This window comes from Ranitomeya variabilis, chromosome 4 (genome assembly GCF_051348905.1).
Source record: "Ranitomeya variabilis isolate aRanVar5 chromosome 4, aRanVar5.hap1, whole genome shotgun sequence".
Lineage (NCBI taxonomy): Eukaryota > Metazoa > Chordata > Amphibia > Anura > Dendrobatidae > Ranitomeya > Ranitomeya variabilis.
The window spans coordinates 721,451,978-721,471,158 of NC_135235.1; the positions used below are offsets into that span (position 1 = coordinate 721,451,978).

General features: G+C 46.0%; 1 protein-coding gene across 2 annotated transcripts; it reads right to left on the minus strand.

Moving 5' to 3' along the window:
• Positions 1-3,042: 3,042 nt before the first annotated feature.
• Positions 3,043-18,971, minus strand: LOC143766646 (uncharacterized). Of its 2 annotated transcripts, none has more exons than XM_077254462.1 (7): positions 18,883-18,971; positions 13,251-13,401; positions 12,945-13,121; positions 12,739-12,862; positions 12,558-12,655; positions 10,588-10,678; positions 3,043-5,319 (listed from the first exon to the last, which is right to left on the minus strand). In XM_077254462.1, exons 1-7 carry the CDS (start codon positions 18,954-18,956, stop codon positions 3,878-3,880), a joined length of 2,157 nt encoding a protein of 718 aa, XP_077110577.1. In that variant the 5' UTR covers positions 18,957-18,971; the 3' UTR covers positions 3,043-3,877. The 2 variants fall into 2 exon arrangements, with proteins under 2 accessions (XP_077110577.1, XP_077110576.1); XM_077254461.1 differs by lacking the exon at positions 18,883-18,971 and adding an exon at positions 18,113-18,264.
• Positions 18,972-19,181: the final 210 nt, after the last annotated feature.

A 19,181-nucleotide genomic window follows, 5' to 3' on the forward strand; every position in this document is an offset into this window, starting at 1 on the left:
CAAGGGTCTTGTATATTGGTAATGATTTCAAACAGGTGCAATTAATACAGGTAATGAGTGCAGAGTAGGAGAGCTTCTTAATGAAAAACTAACAAGTCTGTGAGAGACAGAATTCTTGCTGGTTGGTAAGTGATTAAATACCGAATTTTTGGAATATAAGATGCACTTTTCCTCCAAAAACGTGGAGGAAAATGGGGACTGCGTCTTATAGTCTGGATGTACCAGCTCTGGTTGTGGTGGGGAGGTGGGTGAGTGGCATCGGGGGAGCAGCGGGTCACATAAGGCTGGAGCCGGCTGCTGTGGCTAACTCCTATGCGCGTTGCTAAAGAGAAATGAATATTCACTGCATTCCACGCTCATGGGCGTGGAGGACAATGAATATTCATTTTTTAATAGCGTCTTGGTATGATTGGCCCCCAACCCTAGTCTTGGTATGCATTGCCCCACCCCCCATCCTTGTATGCATGGCCCCCATCCTTATCCTGGTGTGCAGGGTCCTCATCTTTTCCTGGTATGCATGGCCCCATCAGAAAGCATAAAAAAAAACCAAACATTAAACTTACCTTCCCGGCACTCCCTCACAGCATTTTGTTCCGATGCCAGCAGCTGTTTCTTGCTTGTAAGCAGCGCATGGCAGGGACATCATGCGCTGCTTGCAAGCCGAAGGGCAGCTGCCATAATATTCACTGCTCTGCACGCCGGGACTATGTGCGTAGAGGGCAGTGAGTATTCACTGTTCTTCAGTAGCGTGCACACTGTCAGCTGCTGGCTTTCTGCTGCTGCTGGGCAGCCACATGTGCCACTACTTAAGAGAAATGAATATTCACCTCTCTCCACGCCCAGAGAAGTGAATATTCATTTATCATAAGTAATGGAACACGTGACCACGGACAACAGCAGGAAGGCTCTGGCTGACACTGTGCGTGCTACTGAAGAGCAATAAATACTCACTGCGCACACAGTCCCGGCGTGCAGAGCAGTGAGTATTCTGGCAGCTATGCTCTACTTATGAGCATAGCACGATGTCCCTGCCATGCGCTGCTTACAAGCATAAAGCAGCTGCTGGCACCGGAACAAGATGGTCCAGGGAGGCAAAGGGAAGGTAAGTGAAATGATTTCTTTTTTTAATGTTTTCTGATGGGACCATTCATACCAGGATGGGGTTGGGGCCATGCATACCAGGACCGGGATGGGGGGCAGTCATACCAGAATAAGGATGGGGCCATGCATAATAGGATGAGATGGGGGCTCTGCATGCCAGAATAGGGTTGGGCCATGCATACTAGAACGAGATGCGGCCACGCATACCATGATAATGATGGGGGCCATCCATACTATAATGATAGGGGCCCTGAATCCCAGGATAGGTATTAGGCCATGCATACTAGGATGAGATGGGGGCCCTGCATGTTAGGAGTCGAGTTCCCGCCGCTGCACAGGGGGACTCTCGAACCATGTCTGCTGCGGTCTCCCATTCTACATCAGCCGCAGTGGAGCCTGCTCAGCAAAGATGTCGGTCCCAGTGTGTCACTCAGTCTAATACTGTGCAAAGGGTTACTGCTGCCTTTCCAGGCTCTGTTGTTGTACCCTGCATTGGTCAGCGGTGAGCAGGCTTTTCTGGGACGAAGTCCTTTGCACACACTGAGCATGCCCACGGGAGGACCTCTCATTGGAGGTTGGGGGGGTCACACGCTCAGGTCCTGTAGCAGCTCCCATTGGAACACTAGTAAGGTGCTTGTCTGCTGCAGCTTTAAAAGGTTTGCATGTCCACACGGCCATGCGCTAGTATCAACCTGTAGAAGAGCTGCGGAGACACCATCACGTTTTTCTCAACGCAGTGATCCAGAACACTGTCCCCAAATATGCAAATGCATGTAGAGGAGCTGCGGATACACCATCACGTGTTTCTCAACGCAGGCAGTGAATAGCCAGGCCTTTCCCCGGGAAGGAACAACCAAGGGAAGGACAGCATCCAATAAAGGAAAACATGCAATAAAGGAAAACCACCTATGCCAAGCATGGTATCCATCCACAGACAGCTGTTTTGGGGATTTTGCCCCTCATCAGTGTGGAGTAGGAAATTGGCTATCAGGAGCAGTGCCTAGTAGAAAGACTATAAAGGCTCGGATGATTGACCTCGTGGAGACCAAAACATCCAACACCGCGGAGACACCATCACGTGTTTCTCAACGCAGTGATCCAGAACACTGCCCCCAAATATGCAAATGCATGTAGAGGAGCTGCGGAGACACCATCAGGTGTTTCTCAACGCAGGCAGTGAATAGCCAGGCCTTTCCCTGGGAAGGAACAACAAAGGGAAGGGCAGCATCCAATAAAGGAAAACATCCAATAAAGGAAAATTACCTTTATAGTATCAACCTGTGTTATGAGCTTTGCTACTTGGTGGTCATGTTTGCATGTGGTTAGGGTTGGCTGAAATAAGCCCCTAGAATACCGGCACCTCCGGTGAGGAGTTGTTTGTGTGCTATGCTGACTGCATGACCACTCTTTGCTTTGCTCATTTAGGGAGCTGTGATCCTCTGTGAGGTTAACAGGGCAGAGTGTTTTCATATCTTTGCGATTCTGTGAAGTTAACAGAGTTCGCTTATACCGCCATATAGTGCCGCCAATTACTTTGCAGCAGATCTCTCTGCACGGTGGACCCCGGGCTGCGAACGCACCTTGTTGTTTCCTTCCTATACTCTGTGCATTCCGCTAGCCCTAACACTGCATACCAGGATAGGGCTGTGGCCATGCATACCAGGATAGGAATGAAAGATCCATGGATACCAAGATAGGGATGAGGGGGCAGGCATACCAGGCTTGGGATGAGGGGACCATGTGTATCAGGATGTGGATGACGGGACCATGTGTATCAGGATAGGAGATATTAAGTACAAAATTTACCACATTTTGTGATTCAGTGTTTATGTCCCTATTTTCCTCCTTTAAAACCTAGGTAGTCTTATGGTCCAGTGCATTTTATAGTCCAAAAAAACAGCATTTCATGCAATAAAATGCAATTTAATTATGCAAAAATCATACAATGTTATTTCCTGGTTTTTATTTTTATATTCTGTCTTTTACAGTTGAAGTGTACCCAAAAAAAAATTACAGACTTCATTCTTTGTAGCTAGAAAAACTTGCAAAATCGGTATAGTATCCGATACTTATTTTCCCCATTGTATATATTTTCTCCAGGTCAGAGCTATTTTTGACAGTAAACAAAATACAATTTTCAAGTAATTCATTCTTTACACTCTAGGTATGATATAAAAAATCCCACACAGCGAGAAGTCATTATGTTTAAAAGGGTTGTTCTCTACTTGCACAATCCCTTCTCAAGCCTTATGTTTGGTCCTATTAAAATAAAAATAATTATTCAAACCTTCCATGCCGATGCAGTTCTAGCAGTGTCAGCACTTGCGTTCATGAAGCTCATGTGAGTTTGACACATCATGTGAGCCCTGCGGCCCATCAGCGCTGATGTCACTGTCCCCAACTTCAAATCGAACAATAGGAGGAAGAAGAGAGCAGCCGCAGCTCTGGTTCCCGGTTTATGTTGAATACTTCCGAAGGTGGGGACAGTGAAGCCGGCACTGATTGGGCGCAGGGCTTGTGTACTGTAACAACCTTACATGAATCCTGACATCACTGAATTGGCGCTGGCAATGGAGCTGTGTATGAGTATTTTTGTTTTAAAGAGGCCAAACATAAGGAGTAACAATGTGTGGTCCTAGCAGTAGACAACTGTTTTAAGAAGTTACAATTTTTGGTTACAATATTTCCAACATTCTAAACATGAAAAGGCTTCTCCCCTCTGCAACTTCTCTGATGTTTATTAAAGAGTTGAATTCCATGTACAACATTTCCCACATTAGGAACAGGAAAAAGGCTTCTCCCCTCTGTGGGTTTTCTGGTGCTTAACCAAAGTTGATTTCTGGTTAAAACATTTCCCACATTCTGAACAGGAAAAAGGCTTCTCTCCTGTGTGGATTCTCTGGTGTCTATCAAGATGCCCTTTCCGATTAAAACATTTCCCACATTCTGAACATGAAAAAGGCTGCTCACCTGTGTGAGTTCTCTGGTGCTTAACCAAATCTGATTTCTGGTTAAAACATTTTTCACATTCTGAACATGAAAAAGGCTTCTCCCTTGTGTGGGTTCTCTGATGCGTAACATAATTTGATTTGTGTGTAAAATATTTACCACATTCTGAACATGAAAATGTCTTCGCCTCTGTGTGACTTTTCTGGTGACTAACAAGACTTGATTTATGGTTAAAACATTTCCCACATTCTGAACATGAAAATGGCTTCTCTCCTGTGTGGATTCTCTGGTGTCTATCAAGATGGCCTTTCCGATTAAAACATTTCCCACATTCTGAACATGAAAAAGGCTGCTCACCTGTGTGAGTTCTCTGGTGCTTAACCAAATCTGATTTCTGGTTAAAACATTTTTCACATTCTGAACATGAAAATGGCTTCTCCCCTGTGTGAGTTCTCTGATGCATAACAAAATTTGATTTGTGTGTAAAATATTTACCACATTCTGAACATGAAAAAGGCTTCTCCCCTGTGTGGATTCTCTGGTGGCTATCAAGATGAGCTTTCTGATTAAAACATTTTCCACATTCCGAGCATGAAAATGGCTTCTCCCCTGTGTGAGTTCTCTGATGCATAACAAAATTTGATTTGTGTGTAAAACATTTACCACATTCTGAACATGAAAAAGGCTTCTCCCCTGTGTGGATTCTCTGGTGGCTATCAAGATGAGTTTTCAGATTAAAACATTTCCCACATTCTGAGCATGAAAATGGCTTCTCCCCTGTGTGAGTTCTCTGATGCTTAAGAACATTTGATTTGTGTATACTATATTTACCACATTCTAAACATGAAAAAGGCTTTTCCCCTGCGTGAGTTCTTTGGTGTATAACAAGATTCCACATCTGGTTAAAACATCTCCCACACTTGGAACAAGCAAATCTATTCTCTGCTGTGTGAATTTTTGGATGCTTAAGAAAAGATTCTTTGAGGGGAAAACCATCTCCATATTCTAAAAGTGAAAATGGCTTATTTACTTCAGGAGCAATTTGTTTTTTAATGCTTATTTTGTGACTTTGATTTTCATTAGTAGTCGGTAATGAATCAGAAGACAGGACTTGTTTCAAAAGATCTGACGATGGATCTTTGCTGAGAAGGGATGATGGTAAATCTGGAGTAATGGCATTCACTTCAGTTGTATCCTGTGGGATCTCAAGATTATCTGATTTAAAAACTGAAGATGTCAGCTGCCCCTCTGATCTCCTGGTGCAGTCATCTGTTAAAAATAAAACCAGTTAGTTTTTATTATAAATCCTTGAATTTTACATATTTTGACATTTCTAAGTAAACTGTCCAGAACATGACAAGTTATGTTAAATACGTAATTATTCACTAAGACAATGACAGCTCACAGTCTAATAGAAAACCTCATAGGATGAACCAGTAGATCGTGGTGTTCAACTGTTTGTTCATTCTGCCTCCAAAATATAAAGTAAAAAGTCACCAAACAATGTTAAGTTGGCAAAATTTATACCAATAAACCTATTCTTCTCACAAAAAAACAAGTCCCCACTCAGGTCCATCATCTTTCAGTGAAAAACAGAGGTTTCTACATTATAATTGGCTCAAAGGGTCTTGAAAAGTAACATGGCTTCCATAAACCAATCCAGCAATATCCAATATCCCAAAGTCAAATCTTCCCCTCGATTCTGAGCAGGGGCGGATTATAAGAGGGTCAATATGGGCAGTAGCCCAGGGCCCAGTGGTGTGGGGGGGCCCTGGGCTTCCGCACGGGTTGCCCGCCGCCATCAGGGCATTACTGCCCGTGCCCTGACTGGCGTATCATTTATGGGCCCAGTGGGCAGAGAGAGGGGGCCCGCATCGGGCCCAGTCTCATCTGCTCACCGGGCCCCTACCGGTGCTGCGGCAGTTTCCTATTGATGTGCGGCAGGCGCGCGCCCGCACGTCAATAGTTAACAACAGCCGCCAGCCAATTGGAGGCTGTCAGCTGCAGTCGACCGCAGGCGCAGCGCACACGTCGCCGGCATCTGACATCATTGTCAGTCGCTGGCGAGTGCGCGCTGCTGGAGGGAGCTCACCGCCTGGAGCGCTGGTCAGGTGAGGTTTTTTTTGTTTGTTTGTTTTTTGCTAACTAACGGCAATCCGGGCTGGCCAGAATGCTGGACAGTCAGTGACACTGTCTGACTGGGGGCAATATGCTGGAGCCGGAGGCACACTGGGGCAGATGATAGCTGGACACACTGGGGCAGATTGCTGGACACACTGTCTGGGGGCAATGCTGGACACTCTGGGGCAGATTGCTGGACACACTGGGGGTAATATGCTGGACACACTGGGAGTAATATGCTGGACACACTGGGGCAGATTGCTGGACACACTGTCTGGGGGAAATATGCTGGACATACTGGGGCAGATTGCTGGACACACTGGGGGTAATATGCTGGACACACTGGGGCAGATTGCTGGACACACTGGGGCAGATTGCTGGACACACTGGTGGTAATATGCTGGACACACTGGGGGCAGGACTGGAGACATATGCTGAATGTAGATACGGGGCATGATTAGAGCCACGGGGCAGAATGAAAGACATGGGGCAGGAGGATACGATGGAGACTGATGGGGCAGGATGGGGAGATCATATGGGGTAGAATGGATACTCATGAGGGCAGGATGCGAGAACATATGGCTGTAGCCAGGAATGAGATAACCGGGGCCAGGATGGGGAATATTATTACCATAGGGGCTAATTAAGGGATATTATTACCGCAGTGATGCATTTATTTTATTTTTTGAGTATACTGTTTTAAATGGGGGGGGGGGGCGGTCCTGTTACTGTGCAGAGTGACACTATCGTCTTTTTTTCTTCATGTGGTGTAATGTAGAAGTTGTGAAAAATTAAGTAATGTGTTCTGCAAGCGGAGCTTGAGATAACTGTTATTTCCTGCAGAAACGAGTCCTGGCTGGAAGAAATGATGGCGCTCTGTGATGGATGAAAGATGAAGGACTTCACCTAGAGACGTCACTGGTGAGTCAGTGTTACCTATACACTGCCACTATACACTGTATACTATATACAGCAGTCCTGTGTACAATGTCACCAGTGATCACTGTATTACCTGTACACAGACAATGCATACGAAGTACAGATCTCCTGTGAATACTGGCACTTATGGTGATAGAATTGGGTTTTTTTTGTTTGTTTTTTTATTATTACTGATCAGTATTGTAGTATTCAGTCACTATGTGGTGATAATATGTGGTCTGGAAATGGTGTTGTGGTATTTGTCCCTTGTATGGGCTATTTGGTCACCAAGTGGTGGTAATATGTGGTCTTGACATGGTGCAGTGGTATTTGTTCCTTGTATGTGATATTATTCGATCACTGTGGTTGTAATTTGTGGTCTGGTCATGGTGCGGTGGTATTTGTTCCTTGTATGTGATATTGGTCAAAATATACCTAACTGTATTGCATATTTTAACAAATATTTAATAGGTTACAGTAGATTAGGGCCCGGCCATTTTTCTGGAATAATCTGGTTCAGGTATATCATGACCCCCGTCACATGACCCCCGTCACATGACCGGGGGGGCCCACAGTGTCTGAACAGCCCGGGGCCCTGACTACCCTTAATCCACCCCTGCTTCTGAGCCTTGCAGTGTGCCCAAACCACATTTAGCATCCATGTAGTTGGCATTACTATAGTGAGAAGAACCCACTTAATTTACAATGTGTGTGTGTCTCCTGGAGCACAATCTGGGCACTGTGTTGGGTAATAAAATGGCATCAAATATAATTGTATATACACAAACTCGTGTATGGGTATGCGCTGGTACAGATAACGAGACTGCTGGTAAAGTCTAAAATGGTGTTGTGGAAAGGTTAAAATTAAAAAACTATTATCTAAAATCACTAAGAATGCCACATATCCCTGAGATAGGTCTCACATACAAATAGGTCCTAATGGAGGTGCAATGCATACGTTTCAGTAAACGAAATAGACGTTAAAAAGTACCTTATTCCCTCCGTTGCTGGATATCAGTTTTCCAGGTTAGTTCCGCCAGAAGTTTTTCGGCAAACAAGATCTAGAATAGATGGGTGGCTGCCCCGGCCGGCGGCAAGCCCCCCAAAAAATTCTCCAGGTGGAAACGGGATCCTTTAGAGTCGCCGCTGTGAGCCGCCACGGCGGTGTGTTAGAGCGGTGCGCAGGACCTAAGTGACGCGATCGTCACGTGACCGTAACCCCCGGCAAGTGAGTACGGAGTGCAGCTTAGACCAAACAACCAACGCGTTTCGGAGACGCCTGTCTCCTTCCTCACTTGAGTGCAGCCATTATCTATTTGCTATGTAAGACTTTTTGGTTATGCACCAGTTCAGACTAGATGGCTGTTCAGTCAGTTTTTCTATATTTACTATGTATTGCTTTTTCTGACTTGAACGCCCCGCCCTTCACCATGCTGTGATTTTAATTACATCCAAACACAGTTGGTTCTAACCTCCTCTATAAATACAGGCTTTACCATTTTATTAGCCATAGGTAAGTGTTCACACTAGGCAGACAGGTTAGTTACCCATTCGATCTGAGATTACCTTGACGTTTGGTGAATGGGCTCACAACATTGGGCCAAATTTTGTGCTAAAAATCTCATGTGTTTTTTCATAAATTTCACAAGCCATTATGCTGTTCACATTTCATGTATTGCACATTTCCTTGCTTTAGCACAATAAACTTGAGTGCAGCCATTATCTATTTGCTATGTAAGACTTTTTGGTTATGCACCAGTTCAGACTAGATGGCTGTTCAGTCAGTTTTTCTATATTTACTATGTATTGCTTTTTCTGACTTGAACGCCCCGCCCTTCACCATGCTGTGATTTTAACTACATCCAAACACAGTTGGTTCTAACCTCCTCTATAAATACAGGCTTTACCATTTTATTAGCCATAGGTAAGTGTTCACACTAGGCAGACAGGTTAGTTACCCATTCGATCTGAGATTACCTTGACGTTTGGTGAATGGGCTCACAACATTGGGCCAAATTTTGTGCTAAAAATCTCATGTGTTTTTTCATAAATTTCACAAGCCATTATGCTGTTCACATTTCATGTATTGCACATTTCCTTGCTTTAGCACAATAAACTTGAGTGCAGCCATTATCTATTTGCTATATGACTTTTTTTGGTTATGCACCAGTTCAGACTAGATGGCTGTTCAGTCAGTTTTTCTATATTTACTGTTACCAGGCACGACCTTATGCATTCTACAGGCAGCAATGGTAATGGAAGAGACATCGAAACCAGAAGCTCTGGGCAACGCAGGCTCTGTCCTGCCATTAAGATTAGGGTACCTGGGATTTGTAGTACCACCCAGTCTGGCAGTATGGGTTTGTGTTCCCAGCTCCCTGCTCCAGCCAGTTGGAAAGCACCACACCCTCCTAAAGCTCGAAGCATATTGCTGGATGCTGTCAGATACAGCCTTCTCCTCTGGTTAATTCCTCTGTGCTCCTCTCCAGGCTTGTTTATTTGTTTCCTGTTGTGACCTCGGCTCGCTTACTGACTACTCTTGTGTCTTCTGATTTTGTATTTTCTCTGCTCTCCTGGTACTGACCCGGTTACCTGACTATTCTTGCTACATCTCACATCACATAACATAAGGTAACACCATGGCCAAAGCCTAGGGGTCTCTGTCTGGCTAAGATCAGACCCAAGTAGAAGGGTTAAAGTATGATGAACAAGGCAATCCCTGGGATCTGTAAAATGGAGTAGATAGCGCCAAGTCCTTTCATGGTGGATATCTTTTGAGCTGCCAGGTGACCACGAACAGTGCCCCCAATGCATTGTATCTGCAAACTATTTCTGCAATATCTGCAGTCAAATAGCTAAATAGCTTCTTAACCCTGCCATGTGCCCAGACAGTAGTGTACAACTGTATATAGGGTATTGTCAGATTCAAGAGAAGTTGGAAAATAATTTGTAAGGTCCATTTGTTTCCTATTATCCTTTGTGAAGAATTCCAAATTGATCACCACAAAGTGACACACGTCAGGTTCGAAAAATTGGGCCCTGTTTAGGAACAGAAAAATGGACTGCAGGAAGTGGTTAAGTCAAAGGATTTGAGCAGTAACTACTGTAGTCAAAAACTGTGACTAAAGACAATAACACATCTACTGAAATGATCAAACTCAACAGTCTTCATCAGTAATAAATGAGTAACTAGTGGTGAAACCTCTCTGGGGTAATTAGAGTATGGGGCTCAGTGGCTCTTTCAAGCTAAACTATTGTAAGGGCTAATGTCAGATGTCAGATCAGTTTCAAGAAGAAATATTAGACATTCAAAGAAATTGTTTTATAACAGTGTACAGCTGATGTGTCAAAGTTTTGATGGGGGAGAATGTTGAAGTCTAGAGGCAAAATTGTGATCACACGATTGTGATACGACCGGACTATACTACCGATAAAACAGCCACAGCCGATGACTGAGAAGAATCTGTGACTTCTCTGCATTTAGTGGTTACTACTCACCTGGGTAGTCATATGTAGGAATCTCCTCTTTACACCGCTCATCACCCCTCACATATGTCTCTGTAGTATTAATATGGGTCAGATCTTCACCCTGAAACAAACATAGTATTAGTCACACACAGATGAAGAGAAGAGAGTCACATCTATGATCAGCTCTAATCCTGCCATCAGTTCCGCCATCAGAACATTACTGCCCTTACTGGCAAATAGGGCCTGGTGAGCAGAGGAGACCCCCAGCAGGCCGCCTCTCCTCTATGGGCCCCAGCGGCTCAACTGACGATGCACGGCAAGTTAAAATCTATTGCCTTGCGGGAGATCACAAGCTGGCAGCTGATGTCAGTGGACATGTTGCCGACATGAAATGTCACTCTCATATGATGGTATGCGCCTAAGATGTATCAGATGGAGGACACCGCTGGACCTCAGCCAGGTAAGGATAAACTTTTTTTTTTTTTTTTAAAGCTACAGTAAGAGGCTGCATTTTACTTCTATGGGGGTGCATTATACTATTATGGGGCTGTATTATATTATGGAGTGCATTATACCACTATGGGAGTGCATTATACTACAGGGCTGCATTATACTATGAGGTGCATTATACTACTATGGGGGTGCATTATACTACGGAGTACATTCTACCACTATGGGGGTGCAATCAACACTAAAAAACGGAGCAGAAACGTCCACATCCACATATTAATAAAAATATTCAAATAAGTTTATTGTAATCACCTTATTATATATAAATCACAAAAGTACAAAGTACAAAAATGTGCGTGCTGTCAGCACAGACATAAAGCAGGAGGCACTACAAGAAGAACATGACAGTGGCCAAGTTTAGAGGGGGAGCACAGCGATGTACCCCTCTGGTTGCAGCATTAATCCTTATTTGTATGGCCATGACTATATATGTCACACATTAAATCCAATATTACCTAAATCACGGCCACCACATAAAAAGTCACACAATTAGTACAATGGCTGCTTACCCATTGGTAGTCAGGGTTCGTACCCCCACCTCACTTGGCACCCCGGACGCGCGTTTCGCGTAGCTTTTTCAACAGGGTTGAAAAAGCTACGCGAAACGCGCGTCCGGGGTGCCAAGTGAGGTGGGGGTACGAACCCTGACTACCAATGGGTAAGCAGCCATTGTACTAATTGTGTGACTTTTTATGTGGTGGCCGTGATTTAGGTAATATTGGATTTAATGTGTGACATATATAGTCATGGCCATACAAATAAGGATTAATGCTGCAACCAGAGGGGTACATCGCTGTGCTCCCCCTCTAAACTTAGCCACTGTCATGTTCTCCTTGTAGTGCCTCCTGCTTTATGTCTGTGCTGACAGCACGCACATTTTTGTACTTTGTACTTTTGTATTTTTGTGATTTATATATAATAAGGTGATTACAATAAACTTATTTGAATATTTTTATAAATATGTGGATGTGGACGTTTCTGCTCCGTTTTTTAGTGTTGATTGCAATTTGGAGTAGTCCAGGGTGGGCATCCCTAGGGTGCCTTGGGAGAGTCAGGATTACCGGCTCACCATTTATAGAAATACTGGTGCTTCATGATTATAGTAATACACTATGGGGGTGCATTATACACCTAAGGGGATGTATTGTACTGCTATGGGGCTGCATTATTCAACTATATATGACTATGGGATGCATTATACAGATACAGATGTGGATTTTTTCTATGAGTGGGCAGTGAGATTGTGGAAGGTTCGAGAGTTGGAAGTGGAGCTGGGGGGTGTAGCCAGAGCGGAGTCCCAAGGGGCCCGAAAGTTTTGCCATTATGGGGCCCTGAAACTCCTGGTGGCAGACCTGCATGCCATCTGCACCATTCTCATTACACAAGTATAAAACATATAATACTGGTGAATAAAACAAGACTGAGCACAAGAGCTTCACAGCCATCTACACATCATAGGGGAGATCTACTGACACCTTCTCTCCATCTACCTGATGATCCTGAGGAACATTGGGATCTTCTTGCTTACACTCCAGTGGAAGAAGAGGATGCGGACATCTCTCTGGTGTTGTCCTCGTACTGGATAGATCTGGAGAAAACACATACAGGGAGTGAATTCATTCTTTACATACAGATAATTATAGGCCGTGTGTATTTAGTCCTGTCTATTACCTGGTGATGTGAGGGGCTGAGGAACCACCATCATGACTTCCTTATACACATCTTTATGTCCTGCTAAATACTCCCACTCCTCCATGGAGAAATAGACGGCGACATCCTGACACCTTATAGGAACCTGTCACATACAATGATACCATCATCCCCCGATCCCTTCATAGCGTTACTGTATAATGTCCCAGCATTCCCAGCAGTGTCACCTCTCCAGTCAGCAGCTCAATCATCTTGTAGGTGAGTTCTAGGATCTTCTGGTCATTGATGTCCTCATGTATCAGGTGAGGTTGAGGCCCCGTGATTGGGCTCAGGGGTCTTCCCCATCCCTCAGACACAGGGTCCTGACAGCGCTCACAAGAGGTCTTCTTCACTACTGTGTAATCCTGGTTATGGAGAGACACATTAATAAATCTCACTACAGACATTTCCAGAGTCCTCACCTCTCCAGTTCTGTCCATCTGTTATTCCCATAGATAAGAATTATGTAATGTGACGTCATCAGAATCTCTCACCTCTCCAGTAAGCCGGAAGAGGATCTCTAGGGTGAGGTGTAATATCCTCTCCGCCATCTCGTCTCTGTCCATATCCATCTTTGATGGGTAAATCAGGAAAATTCTCTTATATAAAAAGGTCTTCACTGAGAGGATCTGATATTGTAGACACCTGAATGAGAAGATGAGCCGATGTAACATCATAAGAATCCGGTGTAATAATACAATTACTGGAGATAATAAGGGAAACATATGAGAAGATTTATTATTTTACAGTATTTAGTTTCCTTCTTTCCATCTACTAATAAAACCTACCGTATTTTCCGGCGTACAAGACAACTTTTTAACCCCTGAAAATCTTCTTAAAAGTCGGGGGTCGTCTTGTACGCCGGGAATCGCCTTGTACGCCGGGTGTATATGGTGGGTGGGTGGGTGGGGGGGGGGTTTGGGAGTGGTCCTGATGACGACGAGGGGGCGTCTCACAGGAAAGTGAGTATCCCCCATTACCTTATCATAGCGCTGCAGCGTGGGGTCTCTGTGCTGGGAGCGGCGGCTGCTGTGCTGTGGTGCGGCAGCTCCTCTTCTGCAGTGTGGGGCCTATGTGCTGTGGGGTGGCGGCGTATCTTTATGCAGTCGGGGCTCCTCCGGCATCTCATTAAAGCCTGGAAGCCCCGCCGGCAACTCCATCGGTGTAATGCGGTGGCCTCCGGGAAAATGGCCGCTGCTTAGATTCAGATCTCGTGTCCCGAGATTTCGGGACGAGATCTGAATCTGAGCATGCGCAGCCCCCAGCGGCCATTTTCCCGGAGGCCACCGCATCGCACCTATTAAGCTGCCTCCGGGAAAATGGCCGCTGCTCAGATTCAGATCTCGTCTCCCGAGATCTCGGGACGAGATCTGAATCTGAGCAGCGGTCATTTTCCCGGAGGCCACCGCATTGTACCGATGGAGTTGCCGGCGGGGCTTCCAGGCTTTAATGAGATGCCGGAGGAGCCCCAACTGCATAAAGATACGCCGCCGCCGCCACCCCACAGCACAGAGGCCCCACACTGCAGAAGAGGAGCCGCCGCACCACAGCACAGCAGCCGCCGCTCCCAGCACAGAGACCCCACGCTGCAGCGCTATGATAAGGTAATGGGGGATACTCACTTTCCTGTGAGACGCCCCCTCGTCGTCATCAGGATCACTCCCCCCCCCCCCCCCCAAAAGGCACATATTCACCGGCCCTATAAGACGACATACGGTGTATAAGAAGACCCCCGACTTTTAAGAAGATTTTATTTTTTAACTGGTAAAGTTGGGGGGTCGTCTTATACGCCCAGTCGTCTTATACGCCGGAAAATACGGTATATGTTTTAGGCCACAGACAACAAGCAGTTTCTCCCTCGGAGTTGGCAGCTGAATACGTTTCTCACAGACTCATCTTCCACAAGCTAATTCTCGTCTCATTTACCGACACTGGAATCGGCATTAGTAATACTGCAGGAGATATTCATTACACGTGACAGGAGAAATAACTACTTCATGATGAGGACGACATCTTCATCTTCTACTACGGCTCTAGAAACATATATTTGGCCAGAGTCCGTCACTGACTCCATCACCACCGGCCAACTATATGAATGTTTCCCATCTTTCCCGCACTGTAATCTTCTATTTATTATTATTTATTTATATAGCACCATTGAGTCCATGGTGCTGTATATGAGAATGGGGTTACATACAAATTACAGATATCACTTACAGTAAGCAAACCAACAATCACAGACTGATACAGAGGGGCGAGGACTCTGCCCTTGCGGGCTTACATTCTACAGGATGGTGGAGAAGGAGACACTAGGTTGATGGTTGCAGCAGCTCTGGTGTTGGTGAGGCTGTAGCCCAGGTAGTGATGAGGAGACAGGGGGGTCATTGCAAGCTGTAGGCTTTCCTGAAGAGGTGGGTTTTCAGGTTCCGTCTGAAGGATCCAAATGTGGTTGATAGTCGGACGTGTTGGGGCAAAGAATTCCAGAGGATGGGGGATATTCAGGAGAAGTCTTGGAGGCTGTTGGGTGAGGAGCGCATAAGTGTGGAGGAGAGAAGGAGGTCTTGGGAGGACCGGAGATTACACGAGGGAAGATGTCGGGAGACTAGTTCAGAGATCTATGAAGGAAACAGGATATGGATTTCTTTGTAGGTCAGTATTAGTAATTTGAACTGGATACCCTGAGGGAATGGGAGCCAGTGAAGAGATTTGCAGAAGGGGGAAGTGGAGGAGTAGCGAGCAGAGAGATAAATTAGTTGGACAGCAGAGTTAAGGATGGAATGGAGAGGTGTAAAGGTGTTAGCAGGGAGGTTTCAGTAGTCGAGGCGGGAGATGATGAGGGCATGTACAAGAATTTGAGTAGGTTGTTGGTTGAGGAAGGCACAGATTCTGGAGATATTTTTGAACTGAAGGCGACAGGAGGTGGAAAGAGCTTGGATGTGCTGTTTGAAGGACAGGGCAGAGTCAAGGGTTACTCTGAGGCAGCGGACATCAGGTACGGGGAAAGCGTGATATCGTTAATTGTGATAGATAGGCCCGGTAAGGAAATCTGTGAGATGGAGGAAAGATGATGAGTAGTGATGAACGAATATACTCGTTACTCGAGATTTCCCGAGCACGCTCGGGTGTCCTCCGAGTATTTTTTTTAGTGCTCGGAGATTTAGTTTTCATCACCGCAGCTGAATGATTTACATCTCTTAGCCAGCTTGATTACATGTGGGGATTCCCTAGCAACCAGGCAACCCCCACATGTACTTATGCTGGCTAACAGATGTAAATCATTCAGCTGCGGCGATGAAAACTAAATCTCCGAGCACTAAAATATACTCGGAGGACACACGAGCGTGCTCGGGAAATCTCAAATAACGAGTATATTCGCTCATCACTAATGATGAGTTCAGATTCGTCCACACAGTTTGAGGAAGCGAGAGGAGAAGAAGGAGGATATGGCTGATAGACACTCTGGGATTCAGGACAGCAGAGAGGTGGTATCTGGGCCAGAGATGTAGATCTGAGTGTGATCAGCATATAGATGGAAACGGAAGCCATAGAACTTTATGAGTTGTATCATCTCTCTCTTTTTTAGATCTACAATTGGTGGGTTCGGTCAACAAAATTACCACTTTTACATATTCTAAACCCTTATCTAGAAAAAGCATATTGCATGCATCCAGTTGTCACCCCAAGCTTACAGTAAGATCAATACCAGTGGGTGAGTTTTCCCGTATTAAACAAAATTGTAGTGATGATGGCAATTTAAGGGGTGAATTTTCTGATTGTGAGAGCAAACTAAAAAAAATAGGGGTTATCCTACATGAATGTTAAACAACGCTAAGAAAATTGTGGAAAAAAATTGTTCCGATTTACTGGACAATACTTCATGTAAAATAAAAAAGGGACAACAAACCTGTTCTCTCACTACAATACAGTCCTCAATTTATGGACATTAAGAGAATATTCTAGAAATACCTTCCTATATTGGAGGAGGATAATGTCCTGTCTAAAATCTTAAATCCTGGTTGTGCGGTTGTTGCTAAAAGAGCCCAGACTATGGGTAATATTTTGTCCAACCCCCACAATACAAATCATGACAGGCATACTTGGCTTAATAGTAAGGGATTGTTTAGATGTGGAGAGAACCGATGTAGGATGTGCTAATTTGTATCAGCGGTAAGAAGTTTTTGTAATTCTGATGCATCCAAGCATTTGTTCCGTAAGCAACATTTAAACTGTAACAGTGACAATGTTGTGTTTATTATTCATTGTTCTATTTGTGATGAAATGTACATTGGCTGCACGATCAGAAACCTTAAAAAACGTGTTTCTGAGCATTTGACCGATAGTTATAGTAATGCTGATTCGTTTCGTGCAATGTCACAGGCTTCCAGGCATTATGCGCAGGTTCATTTAACATTTCTCGACAGTTTTAGATCACATGACTTTCTGGTGGGTGAGCTTTATTTGCCAATGTATAAACTGCCGGTCAGTTGTATGTGTTGCCGCTTTGACAAAGAACAAAGTTTGTGTTCGAAACACATTGCTGCATTATTTGGGTGCCATGTAATTGTATACCATTCTGGAATAAAGTAAAGCCTTTTTTATCAGCTGGAAAAGACGTCAGCTGTAAGTCACCATGCGGGCTGAGATCTATCACTATATGTCACCATATGGCGGTAATATCAGTGCTGGTCTCTGTAGAGAGATTATTTTCAGTAACAGCGCGATCACCTGCTGAGGTTCTCCAACATCCACTACTAGGCCGGAGTCACATTACTGTATAACACGGCCGAGGGCTATGGGATAAAACCTCACACAGAACTCGGCCCCATGTTACTCTATGGGGGAAGCGAGGATCTGAGATTGTCAGCGAGACTCGGCTCACTCGCCACCATACAAGTCTACGGTGCAAACCGAGTGAAGGGGGCGCCACGATAGTGTAATCAGGGTTACCTGGCTACGGGGCCACTCAGAAGGTTCTCCCTGATCCAAACCCACTAGATGCCCCCAATAATAGGGAATCTCCACATCCCTCCACCCGCAGAGCCGCACTCCACATAGAGAATAATGGAGCCTCCAGCACCGACCTCCAACCGCAGAGCCGCACTCCACATAGAGAATAATGGAGCCTCCAGCACCGACCTCCACCCGCAGAGCCGCACTCCACATAGAGAATAATGGAGCCTCCAGCACCGACCTCCACCCGCAGAGCCGCACTCCACATAGAGAATAATGGAGACTCCAGCACCGACCTCCACCCACAGAGCCGCACTCCACATAGAGAATAATGGGGCCTCCAGCACCGACCTCCACCCGCAGAGCCGCACTCCACATAGAGAATAATGGAGCCTCCAGCACCGACCTCCACCCGCAGAGCCGCACTCCACATAGAGAATAATGGGGCCTCCAGCACCGACCTCCACCCGCAGAGCCGCACTCCACATAGAGAATACTGGAGCCTCCAGCACCGACCTCCACCCGCAGATCCGCACTCCACATAGAGAATAATGGGGCCTCCAGCACCGACCTCCACCCGCAGAGCCGCACTCCACATAGAGAATAATGGAGCCTCCAGCACCGACCTCCACCCGCAGAGCCGCACTCCACATAGAGAATAATGGAGCCTCCAGCACCGACCTCCACCCGCAGAGCCGCACTCCACATAGAGAATAATGGGGCCTCCAGCACCGACCTCCACCCGCAGAGCCGCACTCCACATAGAGAATACTGGAGCCTCCAGCACCGACCTCCACCCGCAGAGCCGCACTCCACATAGAGAATAATGGGGCCTCCAGCACCGACCTCCACCCGCAGAGCCGCACTCCACATAGAGAATAATGGAGCCTCCAGCACCGACCTCCACCCGCAGAGCCGCACTCCACATAGAGAATAATGGAGCCTCCAGCACCGACCTCCACCCGCAGAGCCGCACTCCACATAGAGAATAATGGAGCCTCCAGCACCGACCTCCACCCGCAGAGCCGCACTCCACATAGAGAATAATGGAGCCTCCAGCACCGACCTCCACCCGCAGAGCCGCACTGCACATAGAGAATAATGGAGCCTCCAGCACCGACCTCCACCCGCAGAGCCGCACTCCACATAGAGAATAATGGAGCCTCCAGCACCGACCTCCACCCGCACTCAACATAGAGAATACTGGAGCCTCCAGCACCGACCTCCACCCGCAGTGCCGCACTCCACATAGAGAATACTGGAGCCTCCAGCACCGACCTCCACCCGCAGAGCCGCACTCCACATAGAGAATAATGGAGCCTCCAGCACCGACCTCCACCTGCAGAGCCGCACTCCACATAGAGAATAATGGGGCCTCCAGCACCGACCTCCACCCGCAGAGCCGCACTCCACATAGAGAATAATGGAGCCTCGAGCACCAACCTCCACCCGCACTCCACATAGAGAATAATGGG

Coding starts and splice junctions, on each gene's coding strand:
- LOC143766646 (XM_077254461.1), bottom strand. CDS start 18,249: ATGTGGAGTGCGGATCTGCGGGTGGAGGTCGGTGCTGGAGGCTCCAGT. Junction 13,402..18,112: donor GTGCGGCTCTGCGGGTGGAG/GTCGGTGCTGGA, acceptor CTTCTCATTCAG/GTGTCTACAATATCAGATCC. Junction 12,656..12,738: donor TCAGCCCCTCACATCACCAG/GTAATAGACAGG, acceptor TGTTTTCTCCAG/ATCTATCCAGTACGAGGACA.